The sequence below is a fragment of the Halichoeres trimaculatus genome, unplaced genomic scaffold (genome assembly GCF_033239565.1).
Source record: "Halichoeres trimaculatus isolate MK-OKI-2021-1 unplaced genomic scaffold, fHalTri1.1 fHalTri1_scaffold_17, whole genome shotgun sequence".
In the NCBI taxonomy this organism is placed as follows: Eukaryota; Metazoa; Chordata; class Actinopteri; order Labriformes; family Labridae; genus Halichoeres; species Halichoeres trimaculatus.
This window is the reverse complement of record NW_027437195.1, coordinates 23,550,016-23,573,020: the sequence shown is the minus strand read 5'-3', so window position 1 is coordinate 23,573,020 and position 23,005 is coordinate 23,550,016. Positions and strand designations below refer to the sequence as shown.

Here is a 23,005-nt window from a genome sequence, read left to right as displayed (position 1 = left end):
GCCAGAGTCGGTTGAGCGAGATTATTCCTGTAAAGGATGACAGATCTGTGTAACTGCCTTGATCAAAAGAAGCAGGAAAGAATCTTGAGTTTCATCATTTATTAAAAAACAAAATCTGAATTGAATAACTTTGCATAAACACACAAACGCATGTGAAGGACAGAAAACAAGCCAGTCACCCAACACATTCCCTAAAACCAAAAAAGGGAAGGAAAAAGAGGAATCAGAACAAATATTATCGTACTGTTCCCGCTCCGTTTCTCCTCTGCAAGCATGAAACTTGAGCGCAACCACAACAAAAGAGCAATCAGTGCAGCTCCTCCTCATCTGTCAATCTGCAGTATCCCAGATTTAAAGAAGAAGCCACAGTCTGGATTCTTACACGTCATTTCATACATAACCTTAAGTCTCATTTTAAGACTTTAGTCAAGCTTTTTGGTTTGTTTTTAACAAGATTTAAATCCATTAAAGCAAATAGTGCTTCATCTGTTTCACAAATTAGAGAATCAAATTAAACTACAGCGACTCCAATCAGGACTTGGTGTCTGATACAGATTTTCTGTCTTTGTTTTTCTGATCCACGTAGGAACCTCATTTTCCACCATGATTGAAAAAGTACAAAGTTTATCTTCTGCATATCTTGAAAAAAAATCATCTGTGTGTAGATCTAGTGGAGATCGTTTTCAGGTTTGATGTAGCATAGTTCCAGACAGCACCAGGCAAGCGTCATGAGGGCGGCTGTAGCCTAAAGGTTCAGAGTTTGTGACCGGGTGATCACGGGTTACAATCCCTGAAGGAGAAGGTTCTTAAAAAACAAACTGAACAAACTCTCAGTGAGGGAAGAGAATGAAAAGCACATTTCTGTCACATAACAACAACAACAACATCTACTGCTGAAATGCCCTTGAGCAAGGCACTGAACCTCCGACTGCTCCAGCAGAACTGCTCAGTGGCTGACAGTACACGACTGACATGGCAGGCAAGTCTCAGGTGTGAGTGTGTCAGTGTTTTAGTGTGTGGGTGTGTGTGTGTGTGTGTGTGTGGACTTTTCTCTTTCTGCAGGCTGGGAATTGTCACCATCACACTCGTAATTAAGCTCTCGAAGCCGCAGATTCTATTTTTCCGAGTGGAAGTCGCTCTGGCTTCAGAGCTTTGGTTTTCACGTGTCTGAAGTGGAGGGAAATACGTCTCGGTTATTCTTAACAGCAGTGAGAAAAGCACATCTGGTGACCGACAGCTCAAACACAATCAAACTACACATTTACCGATCTATAATCAACATCATCGTACAGTGTCCATGAGATCCATGAAGGCTTCGACTCGTGGTTTTAGTTTGGAGGGGCGGTGGTTGTAAAAATGAAGCTCAAAGTCTCTGAAGGGAGATTTAAAGAAACAGTCTCGCTCTGCTCAACAGCTACCGCCGAGGTGTCCCTGAGAAGGCACCTGCTGTGAAGCCCCAGCTGGAGGACACGGTGGGAGGCTTCAGGTATGAGTGTGTGGATGAGAAGCAGGAGCAGACAAGCTCTTGTAAAGCTCCCTCGTATAAATAAAAGATCCCCGTGAAGTTTTCTAAGTTTGGAATGAGCCTGAGACCGGCCGCTGATCGGCGATTTGAGGATGAGCTCCCAAGTTGAACGGGAAATGTCACTCCTTGGTTTAAAACAGAATTAAAATATATAAGAACAGCTGCTGTTAAAGGGGGGAACCCTCGCTTGGCGCCGGAAAAAAGGCAAAACAAAAACAACTTGTGTCCCGTCATCATGAGTTCTTAGGAGGGGATGTGGGGGCGGGAGAGGCCCCTGCATCGCCCTTTGTTCCCCGGCTGTGAAGGGACCGCTGTCGTCGTGTTGTTGGCCGGAGGGCTATGTGGGTGAGAGTTATCAGGGCAGCGTCCTGCTAAATGTAGAACTGGTGTAGCGCCAGCTTGTCCATGAAGGGCTGTACCAAGTTGTCTGTGGCAAAGTAGAAGACCAGGCCGAAGAAGATGGAGATAGGTAGAGCGGGGAGTGCTTTCTTGAAGATGGCGAGGAGGAGCAGGGTCAGACACAGGCCCTGAGGGGGCAGACACAGACCAAATAAAACAGAGGAAACAGCACTTAGCGTCCCAAACAAAAGCAGCTCAGGCAGAGGCAGAAAAACACCACAGGTTATATAATCAAGTGGTTGACATAAAGCTGGGTTACACATTGTGTTGGGAGACAGAGATGAGGTTGTGGTGACACAAAAATAAGCAGCTGCGGTCACTCACGATGAGGATGGCTACGAAGCAGGCGAGCGTGGTGTTCCAATCGCCGCTGGCTGTGGCCGAGGCTTTCCCCACCAGCATGCTGTAGAAGATGAAGTCTCCGAGGCCCAGCTTGACGCCCCCTGAAAGCACAGTAAGACACCACAGTCAGGGTGGAGTCAAGTCAAAAAAATAAAAAAGGGACGAGATCCGCTTCAGCACCGCACCCTCTTACCCCCATAGAAATCTTTCCTCAACTGTAATTACTGTACAAACAAGAGCTCAGACCCGTATTTACCCGAGCTTTAGGTTAGAAGACAGCGCAGGCACCCAAATAGTATGGACATGAAACCTAGCAATTGCCACAAATAATCGCTTCCTAATGTGCTCTGACTAAAAACAGTCTGCAGAGAACATGGAGTCACACACTCACACACACACACTCATTTCACATCACATAAAAACTTCACAAACATTAAACGTGTTGTTGACGAGGAAGTGAAAGATGATGATGATGATTACAGACTGAGAGGAGACACTGGAGACCAACAGAGTCTTGCTTTAAATAAAAGTGCTGCAGTAAATCTAAAATCATCACAATGTCTTGATTCATAACATGATGCTAATCCCTGGTTTAAGGGTTACGCTATTTTTGTAAAGAGATGTTCGGATGAGAAGTCAAACGCAAAACTTCTCAATATCTGTGTCTGAGTCTGTTACCAACACAACAGTACAAACTTATCAGTTTTGAGACGGAGCAAACACGTGTGTGTCGAAACTTAGCTTTATAAAGACGATACGTTAATATTTATTGAAACTATGAAATATCTAAATGTTTACCATCAAAACTATTCTTTAGAATGTACACAAGTTCTTTTCAAATGTAAACTTTTATACCCTGTTGACTGGTAATACAGCAAAATGGATCTTTTCCCACCGGTACCGATCCAGCTTTGAGGGGCACCGATACACTGATAACCAATGCCACTTATCGGTATCGGTGTGTTCCTACAACACACCAGATCTGTCTCAGCTCCATTGCACGTTGGCTGTGACACATTGCAGGCTGGATTTGGGAGACTGAAAGAATTCCTGCACACCCCTCGTCATTGATGATCCTCTCCTTGTTAATGTTAAAATCTCAAACCTGTTGATTCCTAGCCTGGCTAGGCTCATACTGTCTGTTCATTGTTTTTGTGGTCAAGATAAATAGGGTCTGGTGTCAATGAGGTTTGTTTTATTTTGAAAGTCACCAGATGTTTTAATGTTGTGTCTGACTTCCTGTCCCGCATCATTGCTCTGGCATCCAGCAAAAATAAAAGTCTTGCTGATCTGGAGGGCTTCGATGCAGCCTGGACACAACAGAATGGTGCTAGTGTGATTGAACACATCCACTGGAATAAAAACCTATCTGATCCAATGATGTGATGGAGCAGATACACATCTGGTGAACTTTGGCTGTCAGAAAAGTCCCACCTGGGAGCTATATTACAGTTGCTGAAACTTAGTGATTGTTTTTTTTTTGTTTTGGAGGAACTTAAGTTTTATGTTTGTGAATCATTGTGCTTTTAGTTTGCTCCAAGAATGATCCACTATAAGGTTAATAGGCATGCTAGCAAAATCGTATTACTTCTTTTGTGTTTGTTTCATTACGTGTCTAGTCAACATTTTGCGAGAGAAGGGGCAGATGCAATATGATTTTTCTTCTTTCTGCTCCTTTTCATTCATTTCAGATTTTTTCTTTTATAATTATACTTCATGTATATATATTTTTATATACCAACATAATCAAAATAATGATCAACTATTTATGCAAAAAAACTTAACAAAACAGATAACCCTCAAAAAATTGTTCCCTTGCAGCACATCTGTGCCATTAGATTTTGGTGAACAGCTGCTTGTTGTGTTATTTTTAGTTTATCTTCATAGTTCAACAACACAATCAATCAAAATGGTTCACAGCTTCAAGCCTGAAGATCTACAACAAGAGACTGTTTCTTTGACACTGTAAGACATACAAATCAGTAGGGGTGGGAGAAAAAAATCAAAAATTGATATATCCAGATTTTTTGTTTGACAACATCCAAATTGGGATTCTTTGTCAAAAAAACGTTTTTTTCCAAATTAAAATTCTCCATTTCAGTTTTTGTTTATAAACTGGATTGGGAAAAAGGTACCACTTTTCTCCAGCAGAGGGTGAAATATTTCTCGCCGACTCATGTGATGTGAATTTTATGGGAAAATATGGCTCCTGATATAGTCTGTAGACATCATCATTTAACTGTTTCACATGATCTGGTGTTAAAAAAGCAAACAAAAAATTGTAAATAAAAATCCCAATTTAAATCCAATCAGCAAAAATAGAATCAAATCGCGTGAAAAGCATATCGTCCCAGCCCTACAAATTAGGGTAAGGATTAAGTCTGAGCATGTCCACTTGAAGTGGAGGAACTTTCGTCAGCCCATTTGCCTTCATGGATTAGTAATGACAGGCTGTCACGGCTCTCTGGCTGCAAAGTTTGAGTCCTAAAATGTGCAAAAATCGTGCTTAAGCTTAGAAATACCAGAACACCCTTCAATAATTCATCAAATAATGTGAAGTGACAAGCCCCTCATGGCTTTAAAGTTTCATTTTTAAGTTCCTGTTCTGGCTCAACAGCTCCAGTTTTACATCTTTCACCCTCGTGGACACAAAACTGCCGCTTAAACCGAAAAATGATAATAAAAAGACGTCATTCAGAGAGATTTACTGGCCTGCTTCTGCTCCCAGATATTAAATAAATCATTATGCATCTCTTTGATTAATAATTCATCATCCATCCTCTGCTTGTCAAACTGCCGTGAAGAGAGAGATGATGTTTTTTAGATGTTAAATCAACTAAATGGAAACCCATTAATCATGTGAGGCAAAATTGGATCCCTACAGGAGATCAAATGCCTCTTTAACTGATGTAACTGACTGAGAGGGAAATTAAAGAGCACACAGGTCGAGGGACATTCAAGACAAACTGAGAACAAAGCTGAGAAATACAAAGCAGCTAACATGCCACAAATGAGAGGTTAGAATGTCAGTGAGAGTGTAAATAATCCTGCGGTTAGCACTCACTCTCCTCATCGTCGTCTTCAACTGGAGGCCGATCTGAGGGCATCTGCTGGATCTCTCGTCTGGTCTCCTCCGTGGACTGTATCGGCCCCAGCTGGTGCTGCTGCTGGTTGATCCAGTTGGGGGTGAAGCCGCCGTCGTCCTGCGACAGACTGGAGGGAGCCGGGGAAACTACGGCTGCAGACGACAGATAGCGGTCAGACTAAACAACCTGATTGAGAGGTAAACATCCATCAGTCACCGTGACGCCGCGCTCACCGGCTGGAGCTTCCTGTTGAGGCGATGCTGCATCTGTTGAGTTTCTCTTCGGCCACGTTTCTGCGTCGGCCATGTTAACGAGCCACACCATCGTTGCTGTGAAGGGAGACAGTGAAATATCAAAATATGTGGAGCAAGTGGATTTCAAAATTAACCAGAAAATTTGAAAAATCCACTTTTTTTCTTTAAATTTTAACATTTATCTACATTTTTTTAAAACTTTGTTTGGAAATAGTTGGTGTTTCTTTTCAAACGCTTTTCTTTCAATTCTTTATTCAGATCGTGGTTGGAAACTAGGGACGGGTACCTTTCACATTTGAAACGACACGGTACTGATGCCCGGTACCTGGCAAATGGTACTGGTACTTAACAGTACCAATTTTCAGTACTTTCTTGTATTAATGTGATAAAAAATATCAATTTGTTTATTTATTTTTCAATTTAACACATTTATTCTTCAATGTATAACCTTGCAATGCTGTGTTCATGTCCAGCATGGAAAATCACCCACTCTTCCACTCTCTCACAGTCACAAGGATGTATTTAGGTACCTAAACATGGTACCATTGGTTTTTATGTGAATCGGTACCTGATACTTTTGACTGAATTTGGGTCGGTACCTATAAAAGTACCTAATTCAGCACCCATCCCTATTGAAAACATATCAAAGAAGAGTATATAACGCATTTCTTGAAACCTTTTCTTCCTTAATGTTCCTGTTTTTTATCTTTCAAGCGATTTGCATCTCACTGGATGTTCACTAATCACTTAGGCCACCACCATCTTTGTTTTTATCAAAAAGTCTGACGTCATGTATCCCTTAATTCGTCTTACAGGAGTAGATGAGAGCTGGAAAGATGGGTTCATTCCTCTCCTGGGCTGTCTCCACCAGGATCCTCAGAGGCCCTTTAGGACAGAGCACCGCCAACAGATCTGAGAGAAAACAGAGAGAGGCCAGACAATGAGTTTAGCCGTCAAACAAAAGAGAGACGCCGCAAATGACATCTATAGATAACAGGAGGCGAGGGCATCAGTAAAAACACACAAAGCTGAGCTGGTTCAAAGTGGGAAACTCAGGCTTCTGTCACACCCCTGTCTGACATGTGTGATGCAGAGGCAGGAGAAGTCCTGTCTCTGAGGAGCATGGAGGGAAGACAGTGGGGATGTGAAGCAGCTACAGTTTCTATCTCTGGTATTGAGGGTGGCTTGTCAGGAGGTTTATTTGCTCCAAAAACAGTGTTCGCGCCAGAAATAACATTCTAGGTGTTTCTTTCAGTCGTATTTTTAGGCTGCTGCCTTTGACAGGACAGACAGGAAATGTTTGGGAGAGGACAGTGACCGCTGCGTACAGCTTCTCCACATGGAGCGTGCACGTTAACCGCTGTGTTATATCTGCACCCACACTCGGTTTTTCTTTTACAGTTTATACTCACACAAACAATTAAAGAAGTAAATTTCTAAGTTGCCAAAATTTCCCCAAACTGTCTTACTTCCACTTCCACATAACACCAGTTTCTAGTTTTCTGAGAAAAAGAACCACACACCAGATATAAAAAGAAAAGTCAGAGCCTTTAAACTTGTGGCTCTGCAATGACAGAACAAGAATTGAGCAGAACAAGATGTTCCTGATGGTCAAAGTGGACCTTCAGAACTATGGGTGTAGCCGTACCAAAGTTGCCTTGGTTCAGCTGAAGTCCTGGTTTAGTGCATTTATATCACAGTGAAGAAAACAAATGCAAAACATGACGTTTGTTTTCTTTTATGAGGAACCACAGATCAGTGTTCTGCCTGATTCCAATCAACTTGGGCCACAAACTCGGCCAGCTCATGCAGCCTTGATTGCTAGATCTTGTCAATGTGCCCTTTATAACATCAGGTGGATCAGACCCTACATTTAAACCTCTGCAGGTACGTCTGGGCTTTAACCAGCCCAAAACAGCACACGTCACCTCTGCTGTTAATCTCTCTTCACTGGTTTCCAGTAGCAGCTCAAATCCAATTCAAAGCTCTTCTTCTGAATCACAAAACATTGACAAGAACAGCTCCTGCCTACCTGGGGTCCCTCATCCAGGTCTACATTCCTTCTGGCCCACTACTCTCTGCTTGTGAAAGGCGCCTAGTGCTCCCAGCCCAGCACGGCTCCAAATCACTAGCCAGACTCTTCTCCTCTGTTGTTCCCAAATGGTGGAATTAATAACCTAATTCTATACGATCCACAGAGTCCCTTTCTACTTTTAATGTCTGAAAACTCATCTGTTCAGGGAACACTTAAGCACTGACCCTTCTCCTCTTTGTCCTCAGAAGGTCTCAGACCCAGCTCTTAGTGAATATTCAGCACTAATTACTGAAAGTTGTTGAAGGTTGAAGTATATTATTGTTGCAGCAATTGATTGTGGTTAGTTGGCTATGTTATTCTACATTATTTAAAATAAAAAATCCTGCACTTAATCGCAGCACCTGCAGCCAAAACTTATAGCACTTTGTCGCACTACCTGGGTTTTTCCCTCTGTCTAAATTCATGCTTGTGTTGTACGTTGCTTTGGACATAAGCGTCTACAAATGAAATTGTAGAAATTTAACATTTTGTCTGAAGTGCAGCTCAGGTTGTAGGCCCAGTCAGATTTCTTATTTCTTAAATAAAGAACTTACAGTGATGTTCAAAATGACACAAAAAGAGGAAAATGCTTTGGATGTTATTAACTCATCCCTTGATAGTTGCAAGTTTGCATCCAACCCAAACACTCCAGTGAAAAGATGTGGAAACAAAACCATCTCAGAAAAAGACGCAGGTTTTGTTTTTGTGTGTATTCAAATCTCCCAACAGCAATTAAACCACTGCAAAATTCTGTTTTATTTAAAATTTTAAAAACTTTTGGGGAAAATTATCATTCATCCTGTACTTCTGGCAGGACAGGACACCTCCACAGGCCTCTGTGACTTGTTAACTTAAATTTTAACCCCATTCTGTTGCATTAAAACTCTACAAACCAGTTTCTCCTCAGCAAATATCTACAGTGATTTAAGTCTCCAGTGTTTTGATTTTTTGAGCTGGTTTTTAAAAATCAACTAGTCATTATAGGAATTCTTTGTCAAGCTTTCAGGCGTTTTCTTCCTTTTTCTCAGTGATTTCTAAACCCACATTTCTCAGAAGCATTTGCATAAAGCTTGCAAAACATCCTCCCGTGCACCTCTTGGAGCACAGAAATAAAGAAGTTTATTGAGGTTTAATGAAGACATGCAGCTGCAGAGAGGAAACATCCTCATTATAAACCCTGAATCTGAAATAGTTCAGTAAATCTGGCTTTTAATCCAAATTGAATTCTCCTTGATGATCAGGTGTTTTAAATCTGAGTGTCGTATTTTAAACACAAAGCACTTCCTCTAAAAGGAACCAGATGTATGACTATTAGAGAACAAAATGACCTTTTCAAGAGGTGAGAGTCCTCCTCAGAGAGAATAAGAGAGAGGAGATTTACCGTAGACAGATATGACGGCTAAGATGAGCCAGGCGGTCCACTCTGGCAGGTACTTGATGAAAACCAGAGCCATGAGGGCACTGATCATGATGAGGTAGGCCTGCTGGAGCCGCAGCGGTCCTTTCCAGTGAATACACATCATGCCCACCACGCCAAAGTTCCAAATTATTACCGCCAGGGTGAAGTAGTCCATGGCCACGTTGTAGGTCTTGAAAACCTCTCTGTGGGACGGAGCAGAGACATGACAGGCACACCTGGAAAGACTCCATCTAGCACATGAAGAATCAGACATTTATGAGAGTGTGGGAACGTCAGGAGAGGCTTACTTGAGGTAGATGTAGGAGAAGAAGAAGAGCAGGAGGAGGGAGGAGAGGAAGAGCCAGCCTTGGATCACCTGTAGCGAAGAAGATTTACAAAACTGGTGAAAAACGTTTCCTTTTTATAATCTCTTCTTTCTGCTTGTAATTTTATGATCAGGCTTTGAAAATAAAGATTAAACGAAATGTTTTCACTCCAGCACAAGTCAAACAGCCCATTTCTTTAGATAATTAAACATCTTGGAGTTTTCTCACATTTTGCCACCACAGCTCCTTTTTTTTTCGTCCAAAAAATTGCTAATTTCTCAGAAAATCTAACAGATTCATCTTCATCCAACATACGAACTCTTTGTTTCACCAGACAGATCTACGTCAGCGCAGGTGGAGCTAATAACATTATGAGGTTTCCCTGGAAGCCGTTGGACTGTGCCAGCACGCTGAGAGATCAAGAACTGGCAGACATTAATGGAATGAGGCTTCTATAATAGTGGGTGCACCTTTGTGAACGGCAAGTTGAAACGTCCCCTGAGAAAACTATTAGTACACAGAGTCCACCTGAGCTCCACCCGAGAGGAAAACACCCTGTCTGTGTCTGAAATCACTCAGTGTTCAGAACGTAACGCATGCATGTTTTATTACTGTCAATGAAAACAATCAAACCGTGACTGTTTTCACTTATTAACTGTTCCTGTCTGTGCTAACACATGCCTAGGTTTTTTTTTACCTTGTAGCAGCGGTACTTGTATAACAGCACCAGCACCAAAGTCATGACGATGATCACAGTGATCATGATGGTGGCGTTCAGGATGGAGTTGACGGCTCTTTGTGCTACTGTGTCTGTGTCCTCGGGGAACGGGGTGTAGATCCTGAGGAAGGAAAGATGTCAGAGAAATCAATTAACAGAGCCTAAAAATTCAGATATAGACAAATACATAAAGCCATGAAAATAATTCAACATGTATACACTTAAACTCCTCACTTTATAGCATTAAAATATCATTGAATTCTTTTTCAATCAGTTTCACATTACAAAGGTGTGTTATAAACTGCATTAACTCCCCCTAGTGGCACCACAGCTGCATTGCACTTCATTTGGACAGACAATAATGCAGAGAGGAGTCTGGCTCGAGTCCAGGGCTAAAACAAACAGTCATGGATCACATTTTCATTGACATATCAGCTGTTTTGGTTTCAAAAAATATTCAAAAAAAAAGATTGAAATTTGTTTTTGAAATATCCAAAAATGTTTGGTTCGCCAACAACCCAAAACTTGCAGTTTTTTTGGAAATAAATCAGGAACTAGAAAATCACTCAAGAGAGTGCAGACATCCACCAAGCATACTGTGATTGCCATGGAACACTTAAGCCCGACTTTAATGTTATACGCCCTTTCAGCAGACTGTCTGCTACAATTTGGTGTTAGTTGCAGGTTTGTACGATAATTTGTTTCCTGACAGTGGTGAAAATTATGATGACCCAGTACATATTTCATATTCCAGATCTTAGTATCCAGAAAATTGCCAGGATCTGGATCCTATTTTTACATCTGTCAGAAATTGTGGCGACCTTGTCTTGTATTGTTTTGCAAAGCAATCCTACCATTTATCGTAGACTTATATTCACATATGGTGAAAACAGCCCTATCTCACAATGATAAAGAATCCTTTAAAAAAATCCTGGATCCAGGCGGTGGATCACCTCCAAAATTTAATCACTTCTCTGTTGTCCCATTTTAAACATTTACTGAAAATTTCATCAAGATCTGTTTTTGAGTTATGTTGTTCACAGACAAACAAACTCTCCCAAAAACATAACCTTGGTGTAGTTGAATAATCACACTCAGAAAAGCCTCAGTACTCACAGCCTCTGCCCGTCGTTCTGGGTGTAGAAGCTGACAGACTTTATAGTCGCCACGACCACCACCATGCAGAGCGTCACGGGGACAAACAGCATGATGACGTGCTTGGCTCCGTATTTCAGGGTCAGCTCTTCATCCTCATCCTCCTCCGTCTCCACTACACGTGGAGGCCGAGCAGCAGCAGGAGGCTGACCATTCTGCTCTGGTCCGCTCCCGTTCCCTCCTTCACCTCCTCTGGACCGCGCTCTGACGCCTCCAGCTTCCTGTGGTGGCTGGGTGGCATCGGGGGACACGACGGTCTCCTGTGTGTCCTTAAGGGACAGATGGAGAGGATCACACTTTACACACACTCCTATTTTTTTAAATGCATTTTTAAGACACTTTCAATCTTCGTTTACTGTTGTGTTATTTCTTGTTTTAACCAGATTTCTTCCTCAAACAGTCTGACTGACTTGCTGCCTGGCTCGTGTGTGGACATGCACAAGATTTAGCAAGCGCTGAGTGATGGTGTCACAGTTTACAATCTGCACCTAAAGGAACTTGGTTTTGTGAAACAGGGATGTTTTTCATGATTTATCCTGATGTAATTCTCTCACTGTTTAAGTTTCACTTAAAGAGGCCACGTAAGAATCAAAAGGGCTGAAAACTTTTCCCTCCTCTTAAGTGAAGACCAACCATGTCAGACAAAATGTTTATATTTCAGCTGTTTTCTTTGTTGGATTACGATCCTTTTTTGCATTTCAGAGCTAAATTTAGCGCTACCAACATTGTTTCCCTTCACTCTCAACCTGACAGTTCCTCCCATCAGAATGAAAATCATCTTGAAAATCAACAAGACTGTGTGAAGTAAATGTGTCAGGCGAGTCGAGGCATGTGACAGCCCAGAGATGAAGCAATCTCACCACCAGGTACACAGAAAACAGGAGAACCCTCCAGAGACCGCTGTGAGCGCTGAAAGCTGCCACGGCTTTTATTCAGGCTGCTGTGCAGAGTGACCTCGCTGTGCGCTCTAACACATTGTTTCTGAGAGCTGGGAATAAGGTCAAGCTGTTCCCAAAGCAGCAGAGACACAGAAGACTGAGCTGAGTGTGTTTGAAGGTGAACGCTGATTTCAGGTCGAATCAACGTGTTTGAAAGTTTGTTGAAACTCAAACTGTCCTGACTTGGCTGTCTGACCTTTAACAACCTGACTGACATCAAGTTTGTTGTCGTTGTGTTGTGGGGTAAACAAAGCTTCTCAGAGGCTTATGGTTGTTGTGTGGACTCTGACAGCACAGAGGGACTTTGACTCCTTCCCCGGACCACACCCTCATTTACAGTAAGATGACAAAGCAGCACCCTGACATTTACCCTCCTCATGTTCCCACATCACTGACTCACCTTCCTTCCTTCAGATCATAATCAACCATAAATGTGTTTTATTGAATGAAACCAAAGACACATAAGTCTCTCATTACTGACTGGACACTCAAACACAGGAATCTAAGAAATCCTCACACTGCTGGGTAATAATTATCAAACAAGTTCACACAAACAGAGTTAGAGATTCAGTGTTAGAGGAGCTGTGAACACTTCCGTCATACTTACTAGACTGTTCTCGATATCCTCTGCATTGTTCGCCATGGTTGGCTCTGCAGACACTTGCCCTCACATGCAAACCAAATTCTTTTGTCCTGTGGAAAGAGAATAAGAGACAATAGCCACGGTTACATGGAGAGTTTTTTGTCTTTCCGAATGGAATCTTTCTGAATGACTTTTCCGAAAACAATAGTATACATGGAAAGGAATATTCCAATCTCTGGTCTACATGCGCCGCTATAATCAAACAGAATAGTCAATGGGGCATGCACAGAAAAACGTAAACATCACGTGATTCATCAAAGTTGTGTCTTGCGTCATATCTGAGCATGTGCTGAAAGAACGCACCCTGACAACTTTCCGTTTGAGTGGATACATGATACCTCAATCGGATTGGGGAATGGAATATTTCACCTCTGTGAAACCGATTGAGGTATCATGTATCCACTAAATCCACTATCCATTAAATTTCCATTCGGATTGGCACTTTTCTTTCGGAATGAGATGTATACAAAGGTTAAATTCTTTCTGTTTGCCCAAATAAACCGAATGCAAGCAGAATATTTGGGTCCATGTAAACGTGGCTAGTGTTGTAGGTGGAGTTCTCTTTTCTACCTCTTTGCATTGGCTTTTAATACAGGTTAGGCGAGACATCCAACGTTTTATTTTGCTTTTATTTATTGTGGCTTTTTGCCTATCCACTGTTTAAAATTATTTTTATTAACATTTTTTTAATTGATTGTGCTTTATTCATTATGATTTTTATTGATCTTATTTTTAAGCTTGTAGAGCACTTTGGTCAACTGTGGTTGTTTTAAAATGTGCTATATAAATACAGCTTGACTTGACTTATCTATGGAGCGTTATTGGTATATCTAACGATGTTTGAACAGATGGAGTCATTTATCTTAAGGATTGAGGAAAAATTGGGGTATGACATGACTTTGCTCTAGTTTGAAAAAAAAACAAAAACAGAAACAGTTAGGGATGGGTACCTTTAACATTTGAAACGCCCGGTACCTAGCAAACGGTATGGGTACTTAACGGTACCATTTTCTGGTACTTTTTTGTGTTCATGTGGTAAAAAATATCAATTTAATACAATTTAATAATAATTAAATCTCACACTTCTTTAACGTAACAAATGTTTTCTTCAATATATATTAAACTTGCAATGCTAGGTTCATGTCCTGCATGAAAAATTGCCTACTCTTACAGTCCCTCACAGTCACAAGGATGCATTTAGGTACCTACACATGATACCTTTTGATTTTACGTGAATCGGTACCCGGTACTTTTAACAGAATTTGGTCGATACCTACAAAAGTATCTAACTCAGTACCCATTTCTAGAAACAGTGCTTTATTTTGAAAGGCTTCCCCTAAATGAAAGACATTTTATCACTGAGAGAAGTCAAAAAGATAAGACAGGTGAGCTGGTAGTCGTCAGTCATCTAAAGTAAAAGCTAAACTATCCTCAAAATTAGCCAAATGAACACCCAAAGAGTTGTTATTCACTCCTCCTGTCTCTACCAAATCAGAACTTCAAACTCAGTTTGTTTTTGTTGACATCTGATGAGGATATTTGAAAGAGAGGAACAATAACCTATGCAAGAGAAGAAATAGCTAGACACAGGTCAGGAAAGGTGCTATAAAATTTTATTTTAATATTTATTGCACCTTATATTAGACTCAGATCATGGCTAACACCACCCTGATGTGACCTCACTGTTATTTATCATATCCCACTCCACACTCAAGTAGAGAATACCTTCAACTGCATTTAACTGTATCATCTTTTCTCAAAGCTTGAATTCTATACTTTTTATTTTCAAGACGTAATTTGTAGTCTATAAAAAAGGGTATCCTAAATTCTCTCCTCAAAGAGTGAATTGAATTTGGTCCAACAAGTATCAAAATCAAACTCTTCTCACAAAAAGCAAATGTTTTGTTGTTTAATTTGCACCATTTGTCATTTCAGAACAACAAAACAATGCTATGTTAGCTTTCCTTCCATTCATTTGCAGATTAATAGACTTATTGTAGCAGTTTCTGGCTCCAAGCATCAAGTTGTTGTTTCCTTAAAAAGAAGATTACAGACTAATCTTAATTTAAGATTCCTCAAGATATTACCTGGTGATACGAGGTAAACCTGTTTGCTGCAAAGCGAGGGTGACCTGAAATTTTTAACAGCCTCCCACAGCCAATATTTACCCTGTATGGAGGAGGTAGAAGGAACTAATACTATCCTCTGTTGATAATTTACAGTCCTAATCTCGAGAGAAACCAAATCTAACGTTGTAAGGGCTCCACATTTTGCTGCATCGAGCAGAAACTGGAGCTGCAGAGGACAAGTAGACACAGAGCAGAATATGTGAAAACAGTGGAAACCACACATCATTGTCTAAAACTGTTATCAGCTCAGCCTGTGCTATTTTTGGATGAAACAAAGACTGTGGGTTTCCCAGCTTTTACATCTGACTAGGATGAGATCACTGCGTGCACAGTGTGGGCAGGAGAACAGATAACACAGGCTGTTGCCCATTTCAACGCACATGCGATCATATGTACGTGTTAAATAACAAGACAGACTAGAATAGGTGTAAATGTTTCCTGTTCATGTAAGAAAAATCATTTAGACACGATAAAACACACTGATTAGTGTGAAAATATAACATACCCGTCCCAGCAATTAACACACTCCTCTCATTTATTTAAATGGAGAGTTTTTCATCAAGACTTGTTTCTTCTGCCATTTTATAATTTCTTATAATACCGCGTTCTGTCCCGTCATTTGCCTCCCTGCCTGATCCACACACAGAGGCGTCTTATCATTAGCGGAGGGCTAAAAATGCTAGTTAGCGAATAATGTGATAACGGCAGAGCAGCGCGCGCAGCAGCGAACGAATAACAGCCCAGACTGAATCTAGCTCCTACATATCAGCCTTTACATGAGAGGATTTTACTCACTGTGGTCAACCCGTAATTCTCTTTGTTTTATTGTTCTGGAGAGTTAAATCCAATCTATGGTTAAATCCCGGGTACTTTCCTTTCTTTGTTGTTCCTGTCCACTCACTCTGCTTCCGGCCGCAGGTCTGAACTACTTCCTTCTTTAGCGAGGACTCAGGGTGCGTTCAGGAACCAAACGCTGCTGAATCCCTTGTCTTTCCAGTGTTTCATTAATTATAATAATATCACAATATTATAATAAGTTGGTGTATGTTTACATATTGAAATACATTATAATTGAATAACACGAATAGACATTTTTTTACTGTACTTAAAAAAAAAAACTTTGTTTAAATACTGGTTATATTTTACTTCATTCTTCTTAAACTGTCTTTATTTTGTGTTTAATGAGCTGAAACAAACGCAAACGTGTACAAAATTTTAACAAAGTATCTCAGAATTTAGACTTAGAGTATCTAAAGCCTCGTTTCCACCAAGCAGTCCAGTTTGGGTATCATAAGTATAAGTATCTCATAACTTTACTAAGTTAGTTGCTCATTTTATGACTTTGAAACTAATAATTCCGACATGGTTTATCAAAATTTACATCCTAAAATTTAGGATATAGCTATATCTGAATTATAACTCAATTATATCTGAATTTCAACTAAACAATTTTATTTTTGTATTAGTTTTTCAAAATGTCAACTAAGTGTCCCACTTATTATCGATATTATGAGATATTAAGTCTAAATAATGAGATTCGAATGAAATTTCAACAAACTAAGTCGAAGGTCCGAGACATGAAGTCAAAATTTTGACCTTACAAAAAAGACCCTAAATACACATTTATAAACACTTAATAATTTTCTCATTAATTATTTTATTAATCATTTCAACCATTAATTCATGAATACATTCAATTCATTCAAAAGCAGGTAGTCCCCCCCCCCCCCCCCCCCCACACACACACACACACACACAGACACACACACACAGAACAAAAAAAAGTCTCTTAGTCACAGTTATAAGAGAGATATAAGACAAAATTATTAAATTATTAAATCATAATTATGAGAAACTAAGTCGAAACTAGAAGCTGACCTCTTCTTGCTTACGACGACCCTAATTATGAGAAACTTTATCATAATTATGTGAAACCTAGTCATAGTTACCAAGTCATAGCTATGAGATTAGAAGGACATGAAAAACAATGAGATAATACATCATAGATACTAGGGCAAAGTTATGAGATACAGTATAAAATTTGTGAGATAGCAAAATCATAATTATAAGATTTATTGATTTATTTATTAACAGGTCGAAAAGGACCAATCTCAGTTAATACGGCCAATTCAACTTCCAGCTCCTCTACAACAGGGGGCGGTATATGTAATCAGAGCCCAGAACGTCGCAACGGTGTAAAAGAGAAGAAGGGGATTAGTTTTTCCGGTGTCAAAGGAAACTGATCCGAAGAGAAGGATCTGAGGAAAATCGACCGAAACCGAACCAAATCATCACAATAATGGTTAGTTTATTATGATACAATTGTCACAGTAAAGATATATCACTTACCAACGGTTATTTTTTGCAGTGAAAGTAGCCTTTTTTTATTTCAGTTGAGGACTCGTTCGATACAGATGCAGGTTGTATGCTAATGTTAGCATGTGAGTGGGGGACGTTTGAACAGCTGCAAAGTGATAAACTGAGAGTCGGGTCAATAAAACACAGAACACAACTAATCAGAGTAAAAGCCTAAAAAATATATTTTTCAATGTGCCTTTATTACCATGTTGGCAAATATGCAAGGAAGTTAAAAACTTAGCTGTTGGCTTCGTTGAAATTTGTAATGTAAAAATTAAATATAACAGTCCTGCCCACCAAGCTCAAATGCTGGAAATATATCATTACAACTGTTACACTTACTGTTTTAAAAGACTAACATCCAGAAATGCTGGAATAAATGCATCCAATATTTTTAACTGCTCAAATTCCTAAGAAGTGTCCTAAAATGATCTGGTTAATAAAATCGCCAAAGTTTTTGATTTATATTTGCTTACATTCACTGTACCTGTTAGTATGTTAAGCAAGCCATTTTAGCTCAGCTATTAGTATTGAAATGGATTCTGTTTTTTTTTTTCAGTCTCACACTATCCTGCTGGTGCAGCCCACCAAGAGGCCTGAGGGGAGGACATACGCTGACTACGAGTCTGTGAATGACTGTATGGAAGGTAAACTCCTTTTTCTTCATTGTTATTCCAACAGAAATAAGATTGACATGATTTACATTTTTTTATCAAACAACAATCAAACAAATCAAAGACAAGCAGTATCCTCCCAACTGGAGCAGAGGTTAAAGTCACATATGCTAAGTTGATTTAGTTCGTTTTAAACCTGGTATGAGGTGAATTTCATATCCCTTGCTAAGAGTATTGTGTGATTTATTACAAGTAATGCTTTTGAAACTTTTGAAAATCCTTTTTGAAGTAGTTACTTTGAAAAGCATGACACCTAATTTTGCCCAGGAGACATTGTTCTTCATTTACTGGAGCACATTTCCAATTGTTCCTTCTTGTATCCTTCTCTAACTGGTTTTCCCAGTCTGCCGAGTCTTGATCCTCAAGTTACTTTAAAAGTAGCTTGAGGATCGTGACTCCTAGAGATCTCAAGCATATCATCTAAGCATGGATTTAAAGATATGTTTGGAGGGTTGAGAGTTTTCATGGTGCTAAAAAAGGTCTGAATTGAAACTGTTTGCGTTTTGTTTTGTTCCAACATTGATCTGATAGAAGAGTAATATGGCATATTGACCAAAAAGTGTAACTTCTTTTGTGTTTTGTCAAGTGTTTAGGTAATGTTTTGTGAGAGAAGGGGCAGATGAAATAAGATATTTCTTCGTTCTGCTCCTTTTCATTCATTTCAGTTTTTTGTCTTTTATATTTATATTGAATTTATATATATGTTTATATAACAACATGAATGAAATAAAGATCAACTAAAATACTGAAACTAGCTGGATGGAAACTGAAGTATCAAACCATATCAGCTCAGGTAGAGGCTACAGAGAGGAGAAAGTCAGGAGCAGGGAGGTTAAAGTGAATGAACAAATGTTCAGCAGCCTGATCCCTTTTATTTTTCTAATACTAAGGTATAATGCACTGTAAAATGCAAAATGTAAAAAAAAAAAAAAACACTTTGACATTGAAGTCATACCCACATTTCTCTGTGAAACAAATAAACTGCACTATGCAGCAGTAAACAAAAAGGATGGAAACAGTCCCATGTTTATTTTGAAATGTTAAATGAAATCTCTTTTTCATTTACATTTTGGTATTTTTTAAACTATACTTTTTTACATCTTGTGTCTCCTCTTCAGGTGTGTGTAAGATGTATGAAGAGCATCTAAAAAGAATGAACCCCAACAGCCCTTCAATCACGTACGACATCAGTCAGCTGTTTGACTTTATCGACGATCTGGCGGACCTCAGCTGCTTGGTGTAAGTTTGACAAATGAAGTGATTCATGAGAAGCAGCAGCACACACTCCTCTTAAAAGATATATTAAGGGAGAACGTCAGGAAGATGGTTGAATTTCCAAAAATATGACACAAAATAAACAAAAACACTTGTTTTGTCAGTCAGTTACAGATGTGGTTAAGAACATGTCGGCAGTTTGACATGAGGTGTCCATCAGCAGAGGTTAAACACATCAGCCTCTTGGGGGATGAACAAAGATCATTTCCCAGCATCATTTCTCTGTCCAGTTTGCAGATTGAATGCACAGATCTACAGAAAAACACTCTGAACCTGTGGAGGAATTGTTCACACATACTCTTGAGTGGCACTGTGAACACACACACTCCAGACTGCAGGGTGCTTCTCACACTTCATTAACAACACACAGAGTTATAAAGAGCTACACCAGGCTTCATGATAGGGAGATTTTTTTTGAGCTGTCTGCGTCTTTATGCTCAGACACTCTCTCTTTAGATCTCCTGGACTTTGGGGATAAAGATGCATATGAGATCCTTGTTCCTATCATAATCTTAGGTTATGGTGCAGCCTTTTAATTATTAAACCTCAGCATGCAAACATAAGATTTAAAAGTTTTATCTGCAGTGAAATGCACCCCCTTTTTGAGTGAACAAAAATGAAGATAGAAATTCACTGCAAGGAGAACAGAGAAGGAGAGAGGTGTCAGGTAATTCATAACTCCTGTAGTTAAGGCAAGTTGATTTATATAGCCCATTTCGGCAAGGCAATTCAAAGCACTTTACAGAAAAGAAAACAATGGAAATTTAATTAACAAGCAGGTAAAAATGACAAGATACAAGATTAGATATGGTAAAACAAAATAAAATAAAAAAAAGAAAGAAGGTTCAAATAGATTTTTAGATATAAGCATGAAAGTTGCTGTCCAGAGCTGCAGAGTTATGCAGTAAAAATAGGAAATAAAACGTTTTGATACAATTTTCTAATAAAAAGCAGCTGTAAAAAGGTGAATCTTCGACCAGGATTTAAAATAGCAGAGGATTTCTGCAGACCTGATGTTTTGTGTCAGTTTATTCCAGATATTTAGAGCATAGAAGCTGAATGCTGCTTCTCTATGTTTGGTTCTGACTCTGGGGACTAAAAGCAGACCTGATCCAGGTGACCTGAGTTGTCTTGATAGTTCATACTGGATTAGAAAATCATTGATATATTTTGGCCCTAGTCCATTCAGAGCTTTGTAAACCAACAGGAGTATTTTAAAGTCTGTCCTCTAACAAACAGGAAGCAAGTGTAAAGACCTCAGAACTGGACTGATGTGATCCTCTTTCTTGGTCTTAGTAGGGATGGGTACCGAATTAGGTACTTTTATTGGTACCGACCAAATTCTGTCAAAAGTACCAGGTACCGATTCACGTAAAATCAAAAGGTACCATGTTTAGGTACCTAAATGCATCCTTATGACTGTGAGGGTGTGGAAAAGTAGGTGATTTTCCATGCTGGGCATGAACACATCATTGCAAGGTTATATATTGAAGAATAAATATGTTAAATAGAAAAGAATTAACATTTTATTATTAGACATACTGATATTTTTACCACATCAACACACAAAAGTACCGAAAATTGGTACCATCGAGTACCGATACCGATTGCCAGGTACCGGGAATCGGTACCGTTTCGTTTCAAATGGGAAAGGTACCCATCCCTAGGTCTTCCTGAGGACTCGAGCAGCAGTGTTATTCACCAGCTGCAGCCTTCTGACTAATTTTTTAGGGAGACCTGTATATACACTGTTACAGTAATCAAGCCTACTGAAGACAGAAGCATGGACCAGTTTTTCCAGGTCCTGCCGACACATTAGGAGTCAAGGAGGCAGTTAGGTTTCTGTTTTGATTTATTAACACGTCATATTAAGATACCGAGAGAGAAAGTATGATTCAGAAAGTGTTATTTTAACAGATTTTCTTTTATGGCTTTTTACTCAAAGTGTATATAGACACTTGCATCATAGCTTATAACAAAATGTGTGTGAGTATAGAAAAAAAAAGTCATGAAATCATCAGATAGGATGAAAATATCAGTAATGATGATAATCTGCAGAAGTGATCCTGATTTTCATTCATGCAGGAATGATTTATTCAGGAGAGACCCACATGCGTACAAAAGATAAAGCACACTGAGCTTCAAGAACATCTGATACTTAATCTGATCTTTGCTGCTGCTTCAGGTACCGAGCCGACACACAGACGTACCAGCCTTACAACAAGGACTGGATCAAGGAGAAGATCTACGTGCTGCTGCGCCGTCAGGCCCAGCAGGCCTCCAAGTGAAGCCGCTGACTGCGTTCGATGTTGTTTTCCTTTTATCCACAGCTCATGTCAAGTGATTTGAAGATGTTTGAGAAGTTTTTAAACAAGGTTTTTGGACTTTTTGTTGTTTTTGATGGCAGGTGGTGTATTTTGTATTTGAATGTCTGACTTATTAATAAAGAGTTTCTTTCAATAGTACATGTTTTTTTTCCCTTTTTTCTTGTAAATTAGTTGTTTTTGAATGTAGGACTTCACCACGAAGAAGATGGTCTGGAGGAATCAGCCTCCATATTCCTAGATCCAGAGGGGTCAGAAGTATTCACATTCATTACTCAAGTTGAAGATAGATATTGGGGTTTAAGAAAGACTTTTGTAGAAGTTGAAGTATCAACTCAAGCTTTTTACTTTAAGTGTAAAAGTACTAGTTACAAAACTACTTTAAGTTTAGAAGTAAAAATATCTTAAAGGGGGGAAAAAATGCCATTTTTACTTAGTTACTTGACACCTCTGCTTAGATCCATTATGTCTGATCCTTGGTGGTTCCACTTCACATCCTCTGGGCCTTGAAAGATCTGCAATCCTGGTGCCAAATATCACAGTTGGAGATCTAAATGTCTCTTTAACCTCACTCAAGGTGTTTAAATAAAAATATTCTGTGTTGTTGGAATGAAATATGAGGCTTTCCTCCATCCAGCACTTTGCTCTTTTGTGTAATTCCTTATGTTGACTGCAGAAAAACAATCCTCCCAAAGTTTCAGAACCAAAACACTTTGAATATGTTCTCTTGTAAATACGAAGTCTGGTCTCGACTCTTTCAACCAGGGAAGTAACCAAACATGATTACCTCCTGTTGTTTGTTTCCAGCTCTGTCTCCTCATTTTGCTCCTGTTGTGTTTTCATATTCCTCCTTTTCTTCCTCCTCCTTCTGTGACGGCGTGAGATTGACTCAAGGTAATTGTTTGTAAGGATCTGCTTTGCAGCGGTTATTTTCTCCTTTTCACTCAATATGGAAACAAACAAAAGCACCTTGGAGAATTGACTTCTTAGAAAATAGATCTTGGAGGAAAATCGTAGAATTGCAAGGGTTTATTAATCTGAGAAAAGGCTTCTTTGCTTCTTTTTCTTTTGCCTTTTTGTGATTTCTATTGAGAAATCTCATCATTTATTTTTCTTTGTGAGTAAAGACTCTTTAAACCTGCTGTTAAAAATGTTCTGCTGGAGTTTTCCTCTTCTACCTTGGAACTATGGTTGGTTTTCTTCTCTTCAACTTCTTTCCTACCTTTTTTTCCCCTCACTTTCTTTATTTTTCTCTTATCAAAGTGTCTTATTCCCCACCTCCCTTCACTCTTCTACCTGCTCTGTCCCCGGAGAGGATATAAAGTGCTCCTCAGACTCAAGATTTGCTTTGCAGTTTCCTCATTTTGGCATAATACAGTGAGCAAA

The 23,005-nt window shown here is 39.5% G+C and overlaps 2 protein-coding genes across 2 annotated transcripts; one reads left to right on the top strand and one right to left on the bottom strand.

Moving 5' to 3' along the window:
- Window positions 1-135: 135 nt before the first annotated feature.
- On the bottom strand, window positions 136-15,936 carry psen1 (presenilin 1). The gene is made up of 11 exons (XM_074692836.1): window positions 15,784-15,936; window positions 12,824-12,909; window positions 11,240-11,547; window positions 10,103-10,244; window positions 9,388-9,455; window positions 9,062-9,282; window positions 6,420-6,518; window positions 5,586-5,681; window positions 5,331-5,504; window positions 2,249-2,367; window positions 136-2,052 (listed from the first exon to the last, which is right to left on the bottom strand). The coding sequence occupies exons 2-11, from the start codon at window positions 12,857-12,859 to the stop codon at window positions 1,897-1,899; spliced, it is 1,419 nt and encodes a 472-aa protein (XP_074548937.1). The 5' UTR covers window positions 12,860-12,909; window positions 15,784-15,936; the 3' UTR covers window positions 136-1,896.
- A 1,221-nt stretch (window positions 15,937-17,157) lies between these two features.
- LOC141806740 (enhancer of rudimentary homolog) lies at window positions 17,158-21,760 on the top strand. Its single transcript, XM_074692402.1, has 4 exons — window positions 17,158-17,290; window positions 17,906-17,993; window positions 19,139-19,259; window positions 21,481-21,760. The coding sequence occupies exons 1-4, from the start codon at window positions 17,288-17,290 to the stop codon at window positions 21,581-21,583; spliced, it is 315 nt and encodes a 104-aa protein (XP_074548503.1). The 5' UTR covers window positions 17,158-17,287; the 3' UTR covers window positions 21,584-21,760.
- Window positions 21,761-23,005: the final 1,245 nt, after the last annotated feature.

Bases quoted from the DNA above. Each gene is read 5' to 3' on its own strand.
- psen1 (XM_074692836.1), bottom strand. From the start codon at position 12,859: ATGGCGAACAATGCAGAGGATATCGAGAACAGTCTA. The intron at 5,505-5,585 runs GTGAGCGCGGCG...TGTCGTCTGCAG, and splicing joins TCAACAGGAAGCTCCAGCCG to CCGTAGTTTCCCCGGCTCCC. The intron at 2,368-5,330 runs GTGAGTGCTAAC...CTGTGCTTTCAG, and splicing joins TGAAGACGACGATGAGGAGA to GGGGCGTCAAGCTGGGCCTC.
- LOC141806740 (XM_074692402.1), top strand. The intron at 17,994-19,138 runs GTAAACTCCTTT...TCTCCTCTTCAG, and splicing joins TGTGAATGACTGTATGGAAG to GTGTGTGTAAGATGTATGAA. The intron at 19,260-21,480 runs GTAAGTTTGACA...CTGCTGCTTCAG, and splicing joins GCGGACCTCAGCTGCTTGGT to GTACCGAGCCGACACACAGA.